Here is a 23,978-nt window from a genome sequence, read left to right on the forward strand (position 1 = left end):
CAATTCTACCAGCTACGCATCCAATATCTTGAGCTGTAAAGAGCTGTGGGAAATCAAATGGTCATAAAGACACCATATCAATACAAACGTCTTTCAATTTTGTAGACAATTTTCCATCACAGTTTAAAACTGATGTTAGTTAATTACATAGCCTTTATTCTGACTTAGCATATTATAAACCTGCTTGTCAAGCAATCCTCTCCCACATTCTACCGTTAACAAGAGTGGCAGAGTAAACCGCAAGGCCTCTTAATGAATATTCCTAGTAGTTTTCAGCTAGATAATACAGTAACTTATTTTTAATAATTATATGAAGGGACCTTCTGATGCTCTAATAATTAGTAAACTTCCTCCAGCCATAGTAATTTTACTATTCCACTTTACTATTTTAACTATCACTATTTTATGAACTAAACCATCATTTTACGCAATCAAGTTCACAGAATTTAATTGGCAACAAAGAAATTCAGGACAATATTCTTTTTGCTTTACAACTTCAAAGCCAAATTTCACAGGACAGAAGTTTCTTCGTTTCCAAAGCCCCAAGTAAACTTCATTAACACTTACATGTCCCAGGGTTGGTCCTCTTGGCATTATGGTTGCTTTGTTAATAGGCATAGCATTCTTTGTATAATGTGCCACTATAGCATGCCCTGATTCGTGGTATGCTGTAATTGTTTTGTTTTTTGCATCAATCTCAATGCTTTTGCGCTCTGGACCTGTCAATAATAGTTGTAAACAAAAAGAAGCTTTTCAAGCAAGATTCATTTTGAACAAATCCCTTGCAATACAAGATATGTTTGAACAATTTGACTGAAAACCTAATTTAGACAAATTAGGAATTTACCTCAATTTACTTTAGAACATAGAATAGTACAGCACATTACAGGCCCTTCAGCCCACAATGTTGTGCTGACCCTCAAACCCTGCCTCCCATATACCCCCCCACCTTAAATTCCTCCATATACCTGTCTAGTAGTCTCTTAAATTTCACGTGTATCTGCCTCCACCACTGACTCAGGCAGTGCATTCCACGCACGCACCACTCTCTGAGTGAAAAACCTTGCTCTAATATCCCCCTTGAACTTCCCTCCCCTTACCTTAAAGCCATGTCCTCTTGTACTGAGCAGTGGTGCCCTAGGGAAGAGGCGCTGGCTGTCCACTCTGTCCATTCCTCTTAATTTCTTGTACACCTCTATCATGTCTCCTCTCATCCTCCTTCTCCCCAAAGAGTAAAGCCCTAGCTCCCTAAATCCCTGATCATAATCCATACTCTTTAAACCCGGCAGCATCCTGGCAAATCTCCTCTGTACCCTTTCCAATGCTTCCACATCCTTCCTAAAATGAGGCAACCAGAACTGGACACAGTACTCCAAGTGTGGCCTAACTAGATTTTTATAGAGCTGCATCATTACATCGCGTCTCTTAAACTCTATCCCTCGACTTATGAAAGCTAACACCCCATAAGCTTTCTTAACTACCCTATCTACCTGTGAGGCAACTTTCAGGGATCTGTGGACATGTATCCCCAGATCCCTCTGCTCCTCCACACGACCAAGTATCCTGCCATTTACTTTGTACTTTGCCTTGGAGTTTGTCCTTCCAAAGTGTACCACCTCACACTTCACCGGGTTGAACTCCATCTCCATCTCAGCCCACTTCTGCATCCTATCAATGTCTCTCTGCAATCTTCGATAATCCTCTACACTATCTACAACACCATCAAACTTTGTGTCGTCTGCAAACTTGCCAACCCACCCTTCTACCCCCACATCCAGGTCATTAATAAAAATCACAAAAAGTAGAGGTCCCAGAACAGATCCTTGCGGGACACCACTAGTCACAACCTTCCAATCTGAATGTACTCCCTCCACAACGACCCCCTGCCTTCTGCAGGCAAGCCAATTCTGAATCCATCTGGCCAAACTTCCCTGGATCCCATGCCTTCTGACTTTCTGAATAAGCCTACCATGTGGAACCTTGTCAAATGCCTTACTAAAATCCATGTAGATCACATCCACTGCACTACCCTCAACTATATGCCTGGTCACCTCCTCAAAGAACTCTATCAGGCTTGTTAGGCATGATCTGCCCTTCACAAAGCCATGCTGACTGTCCCTGATCAGACCATGATTCTCTAAATGCCCATGGATCCTATCTCTAAGAATCTTTTCCAACAGCTTTCCCACCACAGACATAAGGCTCACTGGTCTGTAATTACCTGGACTATCCCTACTCCCTTTTTTGAACAAGGGTACAACATTCGCCTCCCTCCAATCCTCCGGTACCATTCCCGTGGATAACGAGGACATAAAGATCCTAGCCAGAGGTTCAGCAATCTCTTCCCTTGCCTCGTGGAGCAGCCTGGGGAATATTCCGTCAGGCCCCAGGGACTTATCTGTCCTAATGTATTTTAACAACTCCAACACCTCCTCTCCCTTAATATCAACATGCTCCAGAACATCAACCTCACTCATATTGTCCTCACCGTCATCAAGTTCCTTCTCAGTGGTGAATAGCTTTATAGCCTCATAATTTGCCCTTCCCCAATTAAAAATTTTCCTGTCCTCTCTGATTCTATCTTTTTCCTTGATAAAGCTAAAGGTCAGGGAGCAGTGATCACTGTCCCCCAGATGCTCACCCACTGACAGATCTGTGACCTGACCCGGTTCATTACCTAATACTAGATCTAGTATGGCATTCCCCCTAGTCGGCCTGTCAACATACTGTGACAGGAATCCATCTTGGACACACTTAATAAACTCTGCCCCATCTAAACCCTTGGAACTAATCAAGTGCCAATCAATATTGGGGAAGTTAAAATCACCCATGATAACAACCCTGTTATTTTTGCACCTTTCCAAAATCTGCCTCCCAATCTGCTCCTCGGTATCTCTGTTGATACCAGGGGGCCTATAGAATACCCCCAGTAGAGTAACTGCTCCCTTCCTGTTCCTGACTTCCACCCATACTGACTCAAAAGAGGATCCTGCTACATTACCCACCCTTTCTGCAGGTGTAATAGTATCCCTGACTAGTAATGCCAGGCCGCTCCCCTCCCTCCCCCTCTCTATTCCTTTTAAAGCACTGAAATCCAGGAATATTGAGAATCCACTCCTGCCCTGGTGCCAGCCGTCTCCGTAATGGCCACTAGATCATAATTCCATGTATGTATCCTAGCTCTCAGTTCATCACCTTTGTTCCTGATGCTTCTTGCATTGAAGTACACACACTTTAGCCCTTCTACCTTACTACCTTTATTCTGCTGCTCTTTCCTCAAAGCCTCTCTATATGTTAGATCTGGCTTTACTCCATGCTCTTCCACTGCTCTATCGCTCCGGGTCCCATCCCCCTTGCAAAAATTAGTTTAAACCCTCCCGAACCATGCTAGCAAACCTACCAGCAAGGATATTGCTCCCCCTCAAGTTCAGGTGCAACCCATCCAACCAAGATCCAACTTTGATATAATATTTTTTTTTAAATCAAAATTGTAACTTTGGGATTTTTTCTCAAAATTCTGGCTCAGGTTGGAAAACTCTTGAGAACATCACAAATTTTATGAAATCTAGTCCCAAGATTATTTGCATCCTGCTTAAGAGAACTTTTACAGCTCAAGTGATTTCTCCAAAGCACATACATAAGAATTTAGTAACAGCATTTTCCCAAAAACGTTAAAAAATGCAACTTTATTTAAAACAAAACCTTATCTTTCCAGTTAAGTGGGCTAAGTTCATTTGGTATTTTATAGTTTATACAGATGCAACCAATCTATATATTTCCCAAGCCTCTATGGTGGCCAGTGCTATCATGTTTGCTGCTGTGTGCTGGGGCAGCAGGCTGAGGGTAGCAGACACCAACAGAATCAACAAACTCATTCGTAAGGCCAGTGATGTTGTGGGGGTGGAACTGGACTCTCTGACATTGGTGTCTGAAAAGAGGATGCTGTCCAAGTTGCATGCCATCTTGGACAATGTCTTCCATCCACTCCATAATGTACTGGTTAGGCACAGGAGTACATTCATCCAGAGACTCATTCCACCGAGATGTAATACTGAGCGTCATAGGAAATCATTCCCGCCTGTGACCATCAAACTTTACAACTCCTCCCTCGGAGTGTCAGACACCCTGAGCCAATAGGCTGGTCCTGGACTTATTTACACTTGGCATAATTTACCTATTATTACGTAATTATTAATGGTTTTATATTGCTATATTTCTACACCATTCTTGGTTGGTGCGACTGTAATGAAACCAATTTCCCGCAAGATCAATAAAGTATGTCTGTCTGTTTGTCTGTCATCTACTTTCTACAAATTTCAAAACAAGGCAATAATACAGATAACATTTTTAAGACAAAGTTCAAATAGCTGCATAGAACCTACCCATAAGGATTTTGTCCTTGGCAAATTCCAACTCTTTCATTGTAACTTGATCCTTTTCATCAACAGCTGCTTTCAGAGCAGCCTGGTTAACCAAATTCTCTAGTTCTGCTCCCGAGAAACCCACTGTGCCTCTGGCTATAATTTCTGGATCAATTGCTATGAAAAATAAAAGTAATGTCACATCACACAAGAAAATATCACTGCCATGATTATCTTTTGTTATGGGACATCTGCAGCTTACCTGGGTCAACTTTAACTTTGTCAAGATACCACTTAAGAATCTCTACTCGTCCTCTAATATCTGGTCTGGGAACTGTAACTTGCATGTCAAATCTACCTGGACGGACAAGAGCACTATGAGGAAAACAAGAAGCTGGGTGTTAATTTAAGATATGAGCAGATTTGGAAGGATTTTCTTTTGATATTAATGTACAATAGTATCAAATAACGTTATATCATTTTGTCAAAATTAGATCAAGGCTGTAAAATCAGTAGAACAGACTGACACTTCCAACTTTGAAGCTGTTCTTTTTTGTGTTAATCATCCAAAAGTTCAACTATTAATTTGCTGAAATATAAAAGCAAAAATGGAAACCGCTATTAGAAATGATTACATTTATCATTTTGGCGCGTGGCCTAGTGGGCAAGGCATCAGACTAGTAACCTGAAGGTCACTGGTTCGAGCCTCAGCTGAGGCAACATGTTTGTGTCCTTGAGCAAGGCACTTAACACCACATTGCTCTGCGATGTCACCAGTGCCAAGCTGCATGGGTCCTAGTGCCCTTCCCTTGGACAACATCGGTGGCTTGGAGAGGGGAAGGCCTGCAGCTTGGGAAACAGCTGGTCTCCCATACAACCCTGCCCAGGCCTGCGCCCTAGACACTCCAGGTGCAGATCCATGGTCTCTCGAGACCGACGGATGCCACCACCACATTTATCATAATATTGCAGGATTCTTTTGATATACTTTTAAATATGCTAAGCAGGTAAATTAAATAAGGCCAAAATTAATTAATTCTTCTGCAACTATGCATTTGTGGAAAAAAGTCTCAAACTACAGTGGTTCACATTTCAAGAAAGCAGCAATAATGCATTTGACATTTTCCTATAAACATATGAGGCAGTGACTTGCTTGCTAATGTTGATGGATTTCTGTCAACCACTTCTAATAGGCTGAACAATGCAAATTCCAAACCAGGATGTACTGTCAAATAAGGAATTCATAGTCAGATACAGAAGGGCAAATCTTCCAGCTGTTTCCTGCTGGGCTCAGTGGTCCAATGGCAGAGTCCAGCTGTTGATTCACCACAGAATTATCATGTGGGTGACAGCAGTGGTCAATCACTAGTGGAATGCCAGTGGCACAGCTGCGGGTAAGCTGGATTAGCAAGATCTGGCCCACCACTACGAAAAGCAATAAAGTATTATAACTTCTTACTTGTCCAAAGCTTCAGGAAAGTTTGTAGCTCCTATAATAATGACACCTTCATTGGGCTTGAAACTGAAGGAACAAAAAAATTACCGCATTAACAATAAAACATTATTTTAATTCACAGAAATATAAAGTGTGGGCAAATTTGTTTGTCCCACTCAATCAGCTGTAGTCTTGAATTTTTACCACCCCAGCCCTCCCCCCATAAAACTTACCAGATCAATTCTGAATGAAAAACACCTCCTTCCACCAAACTTCTGACCTACACCATATATTTTAGTTTTTAAACTACTCACTGTCGACAAACTTTTGGGTATATGCTACCGTAGATTGAGGATGGTTGACAGACAGAAAAACAGAAGAAATAAACAGGTTATTTTTGGTTGGTATGTTGTGACTTCTGGGGAGATTCATTTTCTTGTGGAAAATGAATCTCAGGGTTGTATATGGTGACGTATATGTACTTTAAGTTTACGTTTACTTTGAATAGGTGCTGGGGTCCCAGGTTTTCTTAATTGGTACTGATGACTTGAATGAGGGGATTCAATGCAACATACTAAATTTTTTAATGATACTAAACTAGGTGGGTTGCGAAGAGAATATGGAGACGTGACAGTCAGACCAAGTTACTGAGCAAGGATATGGAAAAATAACAGATGTATGGTCATCCAACTGAATCCAGAAAAATTAAACAAAGCACTTTTTCTGCAAATGCCATTTCGGTCTATCAAATCTATACTGGCTTGCAGAGTAATTCCATCCCCACTAATTTTCTCTTATAGATTCAAAGTACAATACATTTATTATCTAAGTATGTATGTGGTATACAACCCTGAGATTCTTTTTCCCCCACAGACATTCATGAAGCAAAGGAACACCATGGAACCCATTGAAAAAAAAACATCAAACCACAGTTCAGTTTCACTCAGTTCAAATTAGCACTGTGTCATTCGTTGACTGCAAGTTGCAGAGCTAGTCCGTCCCAATCAAAATCACAAAAATAGCAATTAACAAATGAGTAGCCAGAAACCTGAAACACATATAACACCACATTCCTGTCAACTGTCCCACAAACTGGGAGCAATTTACTGTGGCTGGACAATTAAGCTATCAACCTCTGCACCTTTGTGATTAAGGGGGACAAACCAAAAGTGGGGATGAGAAACCCATGAAGTCAACAGGGAGAACAGGCAAATACACAAAATCAATACTGGAGGATGTGATCAAACCCAGGTAATTGGAGCTGGAAGCAGTAGCTCTACTGCCTGTGCCGCTGTGTGGAGAGGTGGAGAACTTGGAATTAAAAACATATTCAACAATAATCACTGATAGATTTCAGGTTTTGCAAAAAACTAGGTTGACTTTGCTTAAACAGGACTTCAGTACTGTACAGAAGTTGAGGTATCTTGCTCCAGCTGTCCTAGGGAGAATGCACCTAGGGTTGTGTATATACAGTATCTTGCCTTCTCTTTGTCTTTTTTTTACACTTTTTCAACTATTTCCCTGAAACCTCAGCTAACTGGGGCAACTGCTTAACTAGGCCAAAATGTTTAGTCCCCAACTAGCCAGAATTCACTGTACTTCCTTATTGTCAAAAGTACTGAGATACAATGAAAAGCTTTGTTTTCCAGGCCATCCATCCATACAAATGATCCCAAACATCAGTAAATTGAACTGGTGCAAAAAGAAAAACAACAGAATGCAGAATATTGTTATAGAAACAGAGAAAGTGCAATTACGTAGATGAGGTGCAAGGGCCACAATGAGATAGATTGTGAAATCAAGAGTTCATCTTTATTTATAAGTGGTCCATTTAAAGTAGGGTGATAGAAGCTGTCCTCTAGCCTGGTGGAATGAATTTCAAGCTTTTGTATCTTCTTCCGGATAGGAGCAGAGGGGGGCGTGGAAGCAGATCAGTATCGCAGGGCCATTGAAAACAATGGCTGCTTTTCCCGACATATCAGGAAGTATAGCAGAGTTAATGGGGGGGGGGGGGTGCTAGCTTTAGTTCACAACTGTCTGCAATTTCTTGCAGTCCTGGGCACAGTGGTTCCCATACCAACCTGTGATGCATCTAGATAGGATGTTGTTACATTTTCTCTCATGCCACTTCTGGTTCTTCTGCAAATTAGCTTCAGTTTAAGTTCCTGGTATCTGACTGCTCGACTTGTGACAAGCATCTCTATAAAGTTCCCTCGTGATGATCTCAACTCCAAGAAAAACACTAGATTCTCCACTCTATCTATAAACATATATCCTTTTCCCTAGAATCATTCTTGTAAATCTCTGTGACATTCCTAAGCCCTTCATATTTTTATTACATTTGGTGCCCACAAGAGGATATAATATTTCAATTGTGACCAAATCGGTATTTTATAAAGGCTCATTCCAAATTTCTTGCTCTTCCTTTACAAAGACCCAAATCTATTTTTGTTCATTGCTTTCAGCTACTTCCAATGCCTTTTCTACACATGCTTTGCTGCCTTTACACATCTTTTGTCCCTTCAAATTAAGCACTGGAAAGTTTCTGCCAAAGAAATTCAACTGGGCAAGTTTATAACCATCTTCTTTAGTTAGCTGTGCTGTTTTCAAAATGAAATATAAAACAGCAGCATTCATAGTATTGAAGCATTGCAAACATCAGTGTCAGCTTTCGCTTTTACAAAATCATAGCTGTTATTTCATGCCCCGAGAAGACATGCCACCTTCTTGAACTGCTGTAGTCTTTCTGGTATAGGTTCCTATAGTGTTGTTGGGTAGGGAGCTCCACAAATTACACACTAAAAGGAATGTGAATATATTTATTTCCAAATAAAGCTGTCGAGCATTCTGGACAGAAACCTGCAGCTGATGAATTTTTGCTAGCTACTTTTTTGTTTTTGTTGGAGGGAGAGTTAAAAGTCAGAGAGATGCCTGGAGTTTAACTTGACTTTAATGAACCAAAATATGGGTTCCATTACCTACTAAACCAGATAATTCACTGTATTTTTTGAATACTTTCTTTGGTGGACTTACCCATCCATCTCTGCAAGTAGTTGATTTATGGTTTGTCTGGAATATGGATGCATGGGTGATTCAATTCTCTTTCCACCCACAGAATCGAGTTCATCAATAAAAATTACACAGGGTGCATTTGCTTTTGCCTCTCCTAAAGCATACACATGGACAAAATTTCCAGTTAAACAAAAGGGAAATAGAGAAATTACATGGTTCTACCACAAAATCAATTTAGAATTTGAAAACCAAGACACATACTAAACAAGTTCCTAATTCTACTAGCTCCAACACCAACAAACATTTCATCAAATTCGGATCCTGATGCATAATAGAATGGTACATCAGCTTCACCAGCGACTGCTCTTGCAAGGAGAGTTTTCCCATTTCCAGGAGGTCCAACTAAAAGAATGCCTGAAATTAAACAGAAATGGATACATATTATAACTATAAATGCAATCACACAAATGGCAATAGTTGATAAAATATATTCGGCACAAAGAGAAGCATTTATCATGTACTAATCACTACTGCTGAGCACATTTACATGGAGTGCTGTCGCAGGAAACCAGCTGCTGTCAAGGACCACCATCATCCAGGCCATTTTCTCTTCTCACTGTTGACATCAGGAAGTTGGTATAGGAACCTCAGGACCCACACCAACAGGTTCAGGAACACTGCCCTTCAACCATCTGACTCTTGAACCAGAGGGGGATAACTTCACTCATCCAATCACTGAACTGTTCTCACAACCTATGGATTAACTTTCAAGGACTCTACATCTATGTTCTCAATATTTATTGCTTATTTATTTCTTTTGGTATTTGCACAGTTTGTTACCTTCTGCACACTGGGTGTCTGTCTGTGCTGTTGGGTGCAGTCTTTCACTGATTCTATTGTTTCTTGTATTTACTGATAATGCTTGCAAGAATCTATGGAATCACAGCTACGGTGACTAAATGCTTCGAGAGGTTGATCATGGCTAGAATCATCTCCTGTCTCAGCAAGGACCTGGATTCATTGCAATTTGCCTATCGCCACAATAGGTCTATGGCAGACGTGATCTTCACTGGCTCTCCATGTGGCCTTTGATCATCGGGACAATACAATTACTTAGTCAGGATGCTGTTTATTGACTACAGCTTAGCATTTAGTACCATCATTCCAACAGTTCTGATTGAAAAACTCCAGAATCTGGGCCTCTGTATCTCTCTCTGCAATAGATCCCTGACTTCCTAACTGGAAGACCACATTCTGTACGGATTGGAAATAACACCTCCACCTCGCTGACAATCAAAACCGGTACATGTCAGGAAAATGTGCTTAGCTCACTCTCCACACTAGTGACTGAATGGCTAGACGCAACTCAAATGCCATCCATAAATTTGCTCATGATACAACCATAGTTTGCCCAGAATCTCTGATCAAATCAAATCAAGTTTAATTATCATTCAAACCATATACAGATACAGGCTGAACAAGACAGTGTTCCTCTGGGGCCAAGGCACAAAACATTCAAAATAGCAAGCAAACATTTAAAAAAAATTAATATAATTCAAAATATCGAGCTAAGAAGCACATAAAAAATACAGTATATATTGTCCAAGACCCCAACAATTCAGCCTGTCATTTCACTGCCCAAACACAGGAGGGCAGCACCAACTAGAGGGGTCAGAGCCCAGCCGAGCTCATCACACTGTAACTCTTTCACGTCGCTCATCCAGCCTGCAGCAGCAAGCGAGCCCAAAGATTGAGCCTTAGTTCTCGCTACAACTGAGGCTACACAGCTCTGTCAACTGTCCTTCCACCAACCAAAGGTAACAGGTCTTCAGCAACTTACATTATCACTGTACAACAAAGTCTTGCACTCACAACTGTAGTATGCAAGACAATCTCCCATGGTTATACTGCACCATCTCTGATGCTTCCGAGTAGCAGGAAGCAATTCCACTGTTCAAACACAGGAGGACAGCACCAACTGGAAGGGTCAGAGCCCAGCCGAGCTCATCACACTGTAACTCTTCGGAATCCAACCTGGTTCTTCTGACATCCTGGTGGGCTCCTCAAATTTCTCGCCCATCACCTTTCCCGATATCCCAACTGGCTCCTTCAACAGCTGGGCTGGCTCCTTCTCCAATACCCTACCCAGCCCCTTTGACTGCTTGGCCAGCTCTGCCACCGACACCAGTCCAGCTACTCTGATCAACGAGCAGCTCACTGATGGAGTAGTCCTGCAGTTGTGGGATTGTCTTGAAATCATAAAGAAAATAATTTTGCAAAGGAAAAAGCACCTTTGGTTGGCCCTCCAGAGGGTGCCGCATTCACATGTGTTGCCATCTTACCAGTAGTCCGGTATATATTGTGACAAGAGGGCATAGAGGAGCGAGATGTACCAGCCAGTTGAGAGGTGTTGCAGCAACAACTATGCACTCAACGTCACTGAGACCAAAGAAATGATTGTGGACTTCAGAAAGGGAACACACATCAGTCCTAGGAGGGATCAGAAGTGGAAAGAGTGTGCAATTTCATGTTCCTAGATTCCTTGAGGATCTACCCTGGGCCCAACATAACGATACAGCTACAAAGAAGGTACAACAGCAGCTATATTTCACTGGGAGCTTGAGGAGATTTGGCATGTCACCCAAAACACTCAAATTTCTACAGATCTATAGATGTTCTACTGAGAGCATTCTAACTTGCTGCATCTGACATGGGGGGAGGGGCTGCTACTGCACAGGATCAAAGTAAGCTGCAAAGAGTTGAAAACTTAGTCAGCTCCATCATGGGCACTAGCATCCGTAGTAAGTAGGAAATCTTCAAGGAGTAATGCCTCAAGACAGCGGAGCCCATCATTAAGGACCCCCATCACCCTGAGGAATTATGTACAGAATTAAAAGGGCTAAAACCTAACTGACTTATTGGCAGCTTGACAAGTTGTGCTGTGAGAATAATGTATGAACAAAAGAAGTGTTTGTTGCATGCAAAAGCTTCTCTGTCTACATTTATCAAAATCTGTACTTGTTAACAATGTATATCAGCAGCTCCACACGGTATTCTGCGCTCACTTGGCTGCAGATTTTCTCAAGCTCTGTGAGCAGGGACTGTTTTGTCAACTGAGAACGCAAGCTTGCTAATAAACAGTATGCACTTTTAAGTAAACTGTGTTTGACAGTTATTCCCTGGGTCTGAAACTAAAGGCCTCTGGTACAGAGGCAGATCGACAACCCAGGATATGCCCTCATCTCATTGCTACCATCAGGAAGGAAGTATTGAAGCCTGAAAGCACACACTCAACAATTCAGGAACAGATTCTTCCCCTCTGCCATCCGATTTCTGAACGTATACACGTGCACACATACTTATGGTAATTCAGTTTCATTTCTCTATTATTATGTACTGCATTCTACCGCTGCTGCAAAGTTAACAAATTTCACGACATATACTGGTCATAGTAAACCTGATTCTGATGGAAATGAATCCTAGTGTTAAATATGGTGATATGTATGTACTTTGATAATAAATTTACTTTGAGCTAGTCCATGGTTATTACAGAACAATTCTATTAGTAAAATACTGATTTAAAATATTACCAACTTTTTCTGGGGTTGGTTGTAAATCCTACCTAGAACACTGAAAGATACATGGCAAAATATGGACAATTTCCAGCTGCATACCTTTAGGTAGCTTGCCACCTAACACGGTGAACTTCTGAGGGTTTTTCAAAAATTCTACAACTTCTTGTAGTTCATTTTTTGCCTCTTCTACCTGATAATGAAAACAGAAAATGGCTTATAAATGAATGGCAAAATACAGAATATTTATCAAGATTGAATGCAAATTCTACTCACTCCTTTCACATGTTCAAATGTGACATTCTTCACTTGAATAGGATCCACTGCCGCATCTAGTCCTGATGTAGTACGAAATCGCACTGGTGGAGAGAATGGTGTAAAGAATGAAATATTAGCATCTTAAACTTCCCATTTCAAAACTTATTTAATCCTTAGTGCAAAATACACCAGAAAGAGTAGTATTTAATTATCATTTTCACCCCACTGACATTTATGTAAGGGTAAAAATAGTTTAATAGGTGATAATATTCTATAAAACCAAATGTAGTACATAAATAAAAACATTACCAGATAAGAATGGTGTCCTGGACAGACCATAAATTCCAAGCAACAGAAGGAACAGAAGAATCAGTCTTGTTCTTCTTAAAGAATCTGGGAGAGAATAATACAAGCAAGTCAATTATTCAAGAAAAGAACTGCTTTATAAGTGCAAATCACAACAGAGGGTACTTGAGTTAAAGCAGCCAAACACACACTGGTACAATGTTTTACCACTGCATTTTCTAGCATGAACTTCATCTTTTGCCTGATAGGTTCCATCAGTTTAGCTTTTACTTTAAAAATTCTTCATGCCCTTATTCTACTGTATGTGATGATCTAACTTTTTCATTCTGATCTATCTTCCTTCATTCGATTCTATTATTTCAAGATGCTGCTAAAATTCAAATGCATCATAAATTTGGTACATAATTTAAACTAGTTTATTGTTGCATACATCTGGGTGTATTGAAGTTTCTTTATCATACGAACTGTCAGAGAAAACAGCACACACAGTAATCATAAATACAAAAGTAGACCAATAGGCACAGAACAGCAAAAAGGGTGCAAGTACTGTCACCTAATCTGAAGTAGTGCAAAACAAAATCCTGAAGTGAGAATAAAGGAATAAATCAGAACAACAGAATATCTGAACATGGCAGTACTACTAGGAAGGGGACGTGAAAGAGGTGATTGGTGAAGCTGGTCTCAAGTCTTTGGTCTTGATGTGCTGGTTCGAACATGTATAGGAGTGTATACAACAGAGCTGAACCAGTGAAAGTATATTCCAGCACAATCGTGATAGCTAAAACAAAAAGTAGATTTGAATTTTTCAAAATTCAATTGCTTACTTATTTATTTAGAGGAACAGTGCAGGTCCAACAAAACGCACCACCCAGCAACCCACCTATTTAAGCCTAGCTTAATCACACAAGAACTTACAATGACCAATTAGTCGACACAGTACACCTTTGGAATATGAGAGAAAACCCACACATCCACAGGGAGGATGTACAGACTCCTTATAGATGGTGCTGGAACTGAACTCCAATGCCCTGAGCTGTAACAGCGTTGCACTTTCTTTTTACAATATTTTTATTCAGAAAAAAAGAACAAGATTTACAGTGTGCAACACATAGATACATCTCAACATAACTTGTGTACATTCATATATTGTGATAAAATTGATCAAAATGTTATAGCATAACACATAAAGGTATACCACTCTGTAATCAAAAATTTAAAGATAGGTCATGCATCATAAAAGAAATTTTTTATATAAAAAAAGTCAACCCCCTACCAACTACCAAAGAAAAAAGCTGATGGATGATAATAAATCAGAAAAACCATATTCGCTTAAGAAGAGAAGATAAAAATATACATAAAAGTCTGTGCACTGTTAAACTTTATAAATTGTAAAAGTAATTTAGGAAAGGTCCCTAGATATAATAAAAAGATTGTTTCGAATTTAAGACTGAGCAGCGGATCTTTTCTGAATTTAAATAAGACATAATATCACGTAGCCATTGAAGATGTGTAGGAGGGGTAGACTCCTTCCATTTAAGTAAGATTGCTCTCCTTGCTAAAAGAGAGGTAAAAACTAAAACCTGTAGGTTAGAAGTATTTAAAGTATATCTTCATCTGCAATAATACCAAACAAGGCAGTAAGGGGATTTGGGTCAAATTGGACCCTAAAAAGTTGTGAGAAGGTATAGAATACTTCCCGCCAAACTTTTCAATTTTAGGGCAAAACCAAAACATATGAATTAAAGAGGCATCAGCAGAGTTGCATTTATTACAAAGTAGAGAAACATTCGGATAAAAACTGGACAGCTTCTGTTTAGAAATGTAAGCTCTATGAACCACTTTAGATTGTAGAAGAGAATGACGAGTACAGAAAGATGATTTATTAACCCGTTTAAGAATTTTATTCCATCTATCATCAGAAATCTGACAATTTAGGTCATCCTCACAAGCCTTTTTTTATTTTATCTAAAAAGTCTTGTCTAGTATCAATCAACAAGTTATAGATACCAGTAATAGAATCATTAACAAAAGATATTAAATTTAAAAGATGGTCCAGTAATTTTTTTTATCAGGACCTATAGGAAAAGTAGTTAATTGGAAATGTAAGAAATCTCTAATTTGAAGGTATCTGTAAAAATGTGTTTTTGGGAGTGCAAGTTTAGTTGACAATTGGTCAAATGAAGCAAGAGATCCTGAGATAAACAGGTCCCAAAAACACTTAATACCTAATTCATCCCAATCTTTAAAGACTTTGTCAGTCATGGAAGGGATAAAAAAATAATTAAGGAGAATGGGAGATGATAATGAAAAATTTGCTAAGCCAAAAAATTTCCTAAATTGAGACCAAATCCTTAAAGTTTGCTTAACAATTATATTATCTGTTATTTTATTTGCTGAAAAAGAAGAATATGATCCAAGAAGAGAGACAATAGAGGAATTTTTTACAGAATTAACTTCTAAGGAGACCCATGATGGGCAATCTTTACGATAAATATAATAAGACCAGAAAGTAATATTCCTTATATTGGCAGCCCAATAGTAAAACATAAAATTGGGTAGGGCTAATCCACCCATCTCGTTTTCTTTGTAGGTAAACTTTACTTAAACCAGCTTGCTTGTTATTCCAAATATAAGATGTTAAAATTGAATCTAAAGAATCAAAGTAGGTCTTAGGAATAAAAATAGGTAAGGCCTGATAAAGATATAAAAATTTAGGAAGAACCTTCATTTTAATCGAATTAATTTGGCCAATTAGAGATAAAGAAAGAGGAGACCATTTAGAAAGCGTCTTTTTCACATAATTCAATAAGGGGTTTAAGTTTTCTTTAAATAAATTCTTGAAGTTTTTAGTAATTGTTACACCTAGATATGTAAATTGACTTGTAACAACTTGGAACGGAAATTTGGCATTTGATGACATTAGGTCATTTAAAGGAAATAACTCACTTTTATGTAAGTTCAGCTTATATCTTGAAAAAGAACTAAACTGGGAAATTAACGAAAGAACAGAAGGTAAAGAAGTTTCAGTGTTAGAGATAAAAAGTAAAATATCATCAGCGTATAATGAAATTTTATGAGTCATAACTTCCCTTAGTATACCAGAAATGTCCTTAGATTCTCGAAGTGCTATTGCTAAGGGTTCTATAGCTAAAGCAAAAAGTAAAGGACTAAGAGAGCAACCTTGTCTAGTTCCCCGCTGTACTTTAAAAGGCTTAGAAATTTGAGAGTTAGTAATAACCTGAGGGGTAGGAGACATGTAAATTAATTTAACCCAACGAATAAAATTAGGCCCAAAATTAAACTTTTCTAAGGTCTTAAAAAGATAATTCCACTCAATCCTATCAAAGGCTTTTTCTGCATCTAAGGATAATATACACTCTGATATTTTTTTGGATGGTGAATATATCACATTCAATAACCGACGTATATTAAAATGTGAGTAACGATTTTTAATAAATCCTGACTGGTCGTGTGATATAATAGATGGTAAAATATTTTCAAGTCTTCAAGCTAAGATTTTGGATAAGATTTTTGCATCAACATTTAATAAAGAGATCGGTCTGTATGAAGAACATTCAGCTGGATTTTTATTTTTTTTAAGAATAAGAGAAATAAAAGCTTCATAAAAAGATTGAGGGAGTTTACCTGATTTAAAGGACACTGATAAAACAGAAGATAAATAAGGTGTAAGTAACGTAGTGAAAGTTTTATAAAACTCCCCAGGAAAGCCATCAGGTCCTGGGGTCTTACCAGAATGTAAAGCACGTATAGCCTCAGCCACTTCTTGATTGGAAATAGGCTGATCTAACTGTGTTAGGGTATCAGCAGACAATGTAGGAATGTTGATATTACTGAAAAAAGCATTCATATAGGTATCATCTAAAGAAGAGTCAGACTGATACAACTTAAGGTAAAAGTCTTTAAATACGTTGTTAATTTCAGAATGGTCGGATATCTTAATACCATTATCTTTAAAAATTTCTGTGATTTTACGATTAACTGTAAAAGATTTTAAGCGATTGGCTAATAAATTACCTGTTCTATCCCCATGAATGTAAAATTGAGTTTTATCTCAATTTTAACCAGAGCCTCAACAGCGTTGCACTAACCACTATTCTACAGTGGCACCCCTTCCTTCCAAGATGTTATTCTAAAATCAGTTCCAATAAACAAAATGAAGAATTCTTCTGAAACTTAGTTATTCATTACCTGTGTTCGCAGGCATAAACTTCCACCATAGATAAATCCAAACTCACTAGAAACATAACTGATTTATTACCCCTGGATTCATTCCTACAACCATTAGCAGTTTCAGTTATCTCAGTCAAAAGCTCTGGAAATTCTTCTATCTCAGGCCATCTGTACAATTACCTCGTGCAGCTCTAAATTTTTAAATAATACTCTTGCTTGTGGATATTCAAATAAGGTGCTAAATAATATACAACGTGGTTCCAGTTGCTACTTTTGACTTTTCCAAACCCTACCTGGCAGTCAATGAAAGATCCCCATCCTGAAACATCAAGTTTCCACACAGTGCCTGACCTGAGCACTTCACTTTCACATTTTGTTATTTCCAAAATGTTCTAACCTGTTCCTCTGATTTCACTGTAAACTTGAGATCTGATAAAAAATTTGCGCCACAAGTTTCTACAACTCCTTTTCCTCAGTCAAGGATACTACTCAAATAGATTTGTTTATTATATATTCCATGGTCCTGAGTGCGAAGAATGAGAGAAGAGGGCTATCTTTATTGTGGCATCACCTATTACACTGGGTTCCCAACATGGGGTGCACAGACCTATGGTAAACTCATGATAGCATTCATGATGTAGGTCTACACATGAAATGCAATTGATTGAGACTTTAAAAACAGCAGCTAGTGCCATGGGATGAGAAAAGCATGGCAGGAAAAGTAGAAATAGTTACAGACAAAAAAAGCAGCTGTATTTTTATGTTCAAAATGCCTTTTCAAGTACTTAGCACTGAATTACCATTTGTCCTTTGTGTGAGAGCTTGTGCTTTTAGGAAGCCCTCTGCAAAACCAGTTTTAAATGCATCCTGATGAGCCTCTGGAATATTTTTTGTTTTAATCAAACTCTCCAAATTCTCAACTTCTCTGCCTCGGTCTCTCAATAGAAGTCCCTACAAACAAAGATAAAAATGTTAATGCTATTACAGTACTTACAAAGAAATGCTCATGTAGCATTACAAATAATAACTCTCTGCTTACCTTCATAAATGAAGGAGCAATACTCTCTGCTTCAGCTGCATTCTCGGTTGCTACAGGTCTCCTTGCTCTCGATCTCAGTGTTTTAAAGCCTCGACTCTGCTCGCGGACTTAAGGAAAGAAGTTAAAGCTCAATTATATTGCTTCAGACAACTGACTACTTCAAACGCAAATATAAATTAAGTGCACTATGTCCAGCATACATACATGGCGACAGATGAAGACTGGAACAGAAGGTTGATAGAAATGGTGAATGTTGTTGAGAGAGCTGAGCTGTACGCAACACTTTGAAGATATTGTTTGAAAATCCTAGAAAAAGAATCAGTAAAGTCACAACACAAAAGGAGACCACTCAGTCAGTAGTGTATAAACTGGTCAGGGTTATTTAGCACTGGGTGGTATTCCTCTGGATCAAAACTCTTCAAGGCCACATCCCAGTCATGTTAAAATGCGATGAAGTTCTCCACTTCCATCACCCTTTCAGACAGATGATTCCACATCCCCAAAAACTTGCTGGGTGAAACCGTTTTTCCCTTCATGTCCCTCCACAATTTTGTTACAATTACTTTAAATCTAAGTCACAAATTACTTGCAGACTTCTGTCTAGTTTACCAGTCAAAGGCTTTAGTCCTTTGAGTCAGAGAAAGATACATCATGGAAACAGTCTCTTTGACCCAAAGACTCTGCACTGACCATCCAGCCATTTTGGAATGGCCATGTGTGAGTGGGAATCTGAGACTTCAGCTCAAGAGATTTTGACAAGAAGGCACAAGTGAGTAGCAGGTAAGAGCTGGTTAGGGTTGGTTTGTAAAATATAATAGTTAAAGACACCAGATGACAACCAATTAAGTAAGGATGCAGGATCAGGTGATGTGTTATTACTGCAACGACGTGAGAGCCGGCGACCATATCTGCAGCAAGCACCGGTTGCTCGGGGAACTCAAGCTCAAAGTTGATGGCCTAGAATCTGAGTTTCACACTGCAATGCCTCAACAAGGAGGGAGTTACTCTGACACTGTTTCAGGAAACAATCACACTCATTAACTATTTCAAACTCAATCTCTAGTCAAGGACAAGAGAATGTGACTGAGTGAGGCAGGAAGGGGGATTCAAGATACAGTGCTAGATGCTATGCTGATATTGGTGAGGATCCTGGGAGTGAAAGGGTTAAATTATGAGGCCATTCAATAGCCCTGGGTCCGTACTCGCTAGAGTTTAGAAGAATAAGGGAAATGTCATTGAAACCTACCAAATATTGAAGGACTGGATACAGTGGGCATGCAGAAGATGTTTTCAATAGAATGAAGGGTCATATCATTCAAATCTATCAAATATTGAAAGCCATAGATAGAGTGGACATGGAGAGGATGTTTCCAATAGCTGGGGAGTCTAGCAACAGATGGCACAGCCTCAGAATAGAAGGATGCCTCTTTAGAATGCAGATGAGGAAGAATTTCTTTAGCCATTATGTATCATTTAAAGTGGAGGTTGACAGGTTCTTAATTAGTAAGGGTGTCAGAGGTTACAGGGAGAAGGCAGGAGAATGGGGATTGCGCGGTATAAAAAATAATAGGGCAGCATGGTAGTGTAGGGGTTAGCACAATGCTTACAGTACCAGAGCCCCGGGTCCAATGCCCACCACTGCCTCAAAGGGGTTTGTATGTTCTCTCCATGATACAAGGGTTTCCTTTGGGTGCTCTCCCACAGTCAAAAGGTATATGTTTGGTAGGACAACTGGTCATTGGAAATTGTCCTGTGATTAGGCTAGGGTTAAATCGGATGACACTGGGCAGCATGGCTCAAAAGGCTAGAACAGCCTATTCCACATGATTCCATCGGCCATGATCAAATGGTAGAGTAGGCTCAATGGGCTGAATGGCCAAATTGTCCTATGTCCAATTGTCCCCATTCTTATACTAATCCTAAACAAACATATTTTATTCTCCAGACATTCCATCAATTAACCCCATATATTTTACCATACATCTTCCAAAGGCGTAGTCTCCTGCTACATTGCGTCTGTTACTAGTTACTTCACAATTTTCTGGATTAACTTCCACTTTCCTTGTTTTTACTTACTGCTAGGCTATTTATAGCATTCTAAAGTCCACGGCTTTCCTTCCTACTGTCAGCATTGAGGCTAATTTTTATACCATTTCGAACCTTTGTTATGCTTTCTACATGCAAATCCAAATTATTCATCAAGTAACAAATTCCACTGGTAACAGCCTTCCAGTCACAAAATTAAGCACTACCCTTTGCCTTCTGCCATTGAACCAATTTAAGATCTAATGTGTCCCTTTCACTTAGATCCTATCAGCCCTACATTTCTTGGCAATTGTTAACCTAGGTCAAAGTGATTGACCTCAATTATGTCATGTATTCAAAACATTTCATCATGTCAATCGACAATCTTCCCTTAAACGTACACTGATTGTCCTTAATATATCGGAACCTTTGGATTTATTGATTTTATTTGCTAGTAATTTTTCCCATTACTCTCTCTTTGCTTTCCTATTTTACCTTCTCCTTTATACGTGCTTTCTATATTCCGATATTTAATTATTTTTCAATTATTTTTATATATAGCACTAAATAACATTTCACTTTTGTTTTCCCTTGATTTCCTTGGACATTCTGCACCAGGAACCTTGATTATCCATAGAATAGATGTCAGATCTCTAGGTAAGTCAATTTCCACTGACATTTCAGTATCCTTTCCCCAGGTTTAGTAGAATGGAAAGGGGGTGTTAATTAAATTTGATGCCCTGCACTTCATAATTCAGAAAGTTCCTTCTTTATCAGAATGCATTTCTTGAAGTGTGGAGAAAAGGGAGAAAAACCTCTTACCATGTTTATTTTCAAAGAAGGACTGTGATGAAACATGAGATATTTTCCACTGGGATGAACCAGAGTTTGAATCAATTGGCGACAAACTTGGAAGTAATCTGCTAACCAATTCATCCAGGTGGCTGGTTTTTAAATCAGACAGTCCAAAATCCCTTAAGTTACCCAGAGGCTGAGAACAAAAGAAAATAAAAACAACTTCAATAGATTATAACCATTTTTAATTGCTTTATCTTACTTAAAACAAGCTTTAGACCAACATCCTTTAAAGTTTGCAAAATCTGATTTAATCTACTCCTGCTGAAGCTGATCAATTTTTAAAACCACACATTTGTGTTGCAGAAAAATGTTAAACACTAATTCAACAGCCAATTTTATACACGAGTGAAAATAACTTTTTGTAATATTTAGAATTAAAAGGCATTTACGCAGGTACATGGATAGGAAAAGTTTAGTGTATATGGGTATGGGGCAAATGAGAAGAACTGAGATAAGACTCTTAGTTGGAATGGACTGGATGGACTAGATGAGGCAGACAGGCCTGTTTCTGTACTGTATGATACTAATCATATCGAAGTTGATTCCAGAACCAGGAAAACTAAGGAGGTTCAAAGTGCACATGAATGAGTTAAAAGTTTTATTATAATTAATAATCAAAAGGGTGTTTCCTGTTGACGGACTAACTGATGTATTAAATAACCTTAAGTTCTTTGAACCTGCCTAAGCGAAAAAAGAACAGAGGAGGATGTGGCTGTAAGCAACACTCAATATATACACACTTACATTGCTACCAAGGCAATAGTAACAAAAATTCAAATCTTAAGGGGGAAAACCCCCAAAAAGCAAACAAGGTTTGACAAAGTTGAACCAAACAGAAAAAAAAACTGATGGGAAATATTACAGTTTTATCAGAAGTGGCACGAACTTCATCAGGAAATATTGGAGAAGCCAAGCTTATTTTTACCAGAAAATATTAAGGGTGATTTGAAAGAGGCTGCAAATTACAAAAGCATTTGATGTAGAAAGCATGTTTGCAGTAGCAAGATCAGAAATAAAAGCTATTGATATAACAGTTACTACATTACAGAAAGGATGTGGTAGTAATTGAAAAAAATGCAGAAGAGATTAACCAGTCTGCAAACGAAGGCTGTAGTCATGAGAGGTTAGATAGGTGGGATTTATTCTCAGTGTCATATAGGAGGCCAGGGGTGACCTTATAATGATTTATAAAATTATAAAATTACAAAGAGAATGTGAGGGCATGGGCTGAACAAGAGAGAGAAGAAATTTAACGGAAGTTTGTGAGGTAAGTTCCTCCACATAAATATCTGCAAAGAACAGGCAAGAGGTGACAGAGGAATATATAAATATTAAAAAGCAGGTACTTGGATAGGAAAGATGCAGAATGACACAGACCTATTGCAGGCAAATGGAATGTGCAGACAGGCAAACTGATGGCATTGATGAGACCCAATCTAGAAAAGCTTACTCTCTTTATTCACAGGATGTAAATGTGTTGAAAGCATTTCAGAGGTTTGCTAGGCTTATATCAGAATCAGGTTTATTATCACCGGCATATGTCGTGAAATTTGTTAACTTAGCAGCAGCAGTTCAATGCAATACATAATACAGAAAAAAAAGTAAGTATATCAATTACAGTATATGTATATTGAATAATTAAAAATCATGCAAAAAACAGAAATAATATTAAAAAGGTGAGGTAGCGTTCAGGAGTTTAAAGTCCATTTAGGAATCAGATGGCAGAAGGGAAGAAGCTGTTCCTGAATCGCTGAGTGTGGGCCTTCAGGCTTTTGTACCTGAACTTAACACTGTTAACAGTGAGAATGGGTTTCTTCTTGTCCCTGCTTGCTGGAGGTCCTTAATAATGGACATTGCCTTTCTGAGACACCACTCCTTGAAGATATCCTGGTAGTACCCAAGATGGAGCTGACTAAATTTACAACCCTCTTCAGCTTGTTTCAGTTCTGTGCAGTAGCCCCCCAAATACTAGAGAGTGATGCAGCCTGTCAGAATGCTTTCTATACTATAGAAGTTCTTGAGTGTAGTTGTTGACATACCAAATCTCTTCAAACTCGAAATATCGAAAGGAATGGGTTGCATCCACAGCAGTTTCAAAGACACCTTTGCAGAAGTGAGAAGATCAGAACCAAAGACTATTGCTGTAATATTATTACTGTCAACACACTACAGGAAGGATGTGGTAGTGGTTCTGGAGGGGATGTTTCTTTTTTTGACAATACAGACATTTCCTAGCATCTAAATATATGGATGCATATGAGTTGAAGATCAATAAACAAAAAGGAAGAAAGGACAGATAAAATTAAGACAGTGATAGTCAGATAGTTCTTTTAAGTTCTATAAACATGTAGATTTGTGTGCAATGACATACTCCAATAGAGCTTAATATACAACAGTACAGCATAGCTTAGGTCCAGAATGTTGTATGGAACTAATTAAACTAGAAATTAAATGCCTACCTAAACTAACCCCTTCTGCTTACAGTGTCCATATCTCTCCATCCTTTCCACATTCATGCTGGCAGAGTATTTCAGGCACCCACCATTTTGTGAAAAATCCTACCCTGCACATCTCCTTTGAACTATTCCCTCTCACCTTAAATGCATGCTCACAATAATAAACATTTCAACTCTTGAAAAGGATATTGGCTGTCTATTTATGCTGCCTAAAATCTTATAATCTTCTAACAAGTCTCCTCAAAGTCTCTGCCGCTCCAGTGAAAACAAATTTATCCAACTTATCTTTATAGCACATGTCCTCTAATCCAGGCATTATTCTGTTAAACCTCTTCTACACCCACATTATTCCTATAATGGGGAGACCAGAATTGAAAGCAATACTTCAGAACTCCAGATGTAGCTTAACCAGAGTTTTATAAAGCTGCAACATAACTTTCTGACTCCTGAACTCAGTTCCCTGAC

The 23,978-nt window shown here is 38.8% G+C and overlaps 1 protein-coding gene across 1 annotated transcript in view; it reads right to left on the reverse strand.

Moving 5' to 3' along the window:
- The window catches only part of yme1l1b (YME1-like 1b), a 48,819-nt gene that overhangs the window by 11,973 nt on the left and 12,868 nt on the right, over positions 1-23,978 (reverse strand). The window contains exons 3-15 of the mRNA XM_059972039.1: positions 21,022-21,190; positions 18,379-18,480; positions 18,175-18,281; positions 17,936-18,086; positions 12,948-13,031; positions 12,657-12,739; positions 12,483-12,573; positions 9,070-9,222; positions 8,830-8,962; positions 5,821-5,883; positions 4,624-4,736; positions 4,383-4,538; positions 568-719 (exon numbers count right to left, since the gene is read on the reverse strand). Of these exons, the coding sequence (XP_059828022.1) occupies positions 568-719; positions 4,383-4,538; positions 4,624-4,736; positions 5,821-5,883; positions 8,830-8,962; positions 9,070-9,222; positions 12,483-12,573; positions 12,657-12,739; positions 12,948-13,031; positions 17,936-18,086; positions 18,175-18,281; positions 18,379-18,480; positions 21,022-21,190 (1,557 nt within the window). The remainder of the gene's footprint in view (positions 1-567; positions 720-4,382; positions 4,539-4,623; positions 4,737-5,820; positions 5,884-8,829; positions 8,963-9,069; positions 9,223-12,482; positions 12,574-12,656; positions 12,740-12,947; positions 13,032-17,935; positions 18,087-18,174; positions 18,282-18,378; positions 18,481-21,021; positions 21,191-23,978) is intronic.

Source organism: Hypanus sabinus, chromosome 6 (genome assembly GCF_030144855.1).
Source record: "Hypanus sabinus isolate sHypSab1 chromosome 6, sHypSab1.hap1, whole genome shotgun sequence".
In the NCBI taxonomy this organism is placed as follows: Eukaryota; Metazoa; Chordata; class Chondrichthyes; order Myliobatiformes; family Dasyatidae; genus Hypanus; species Hypanus sabinus.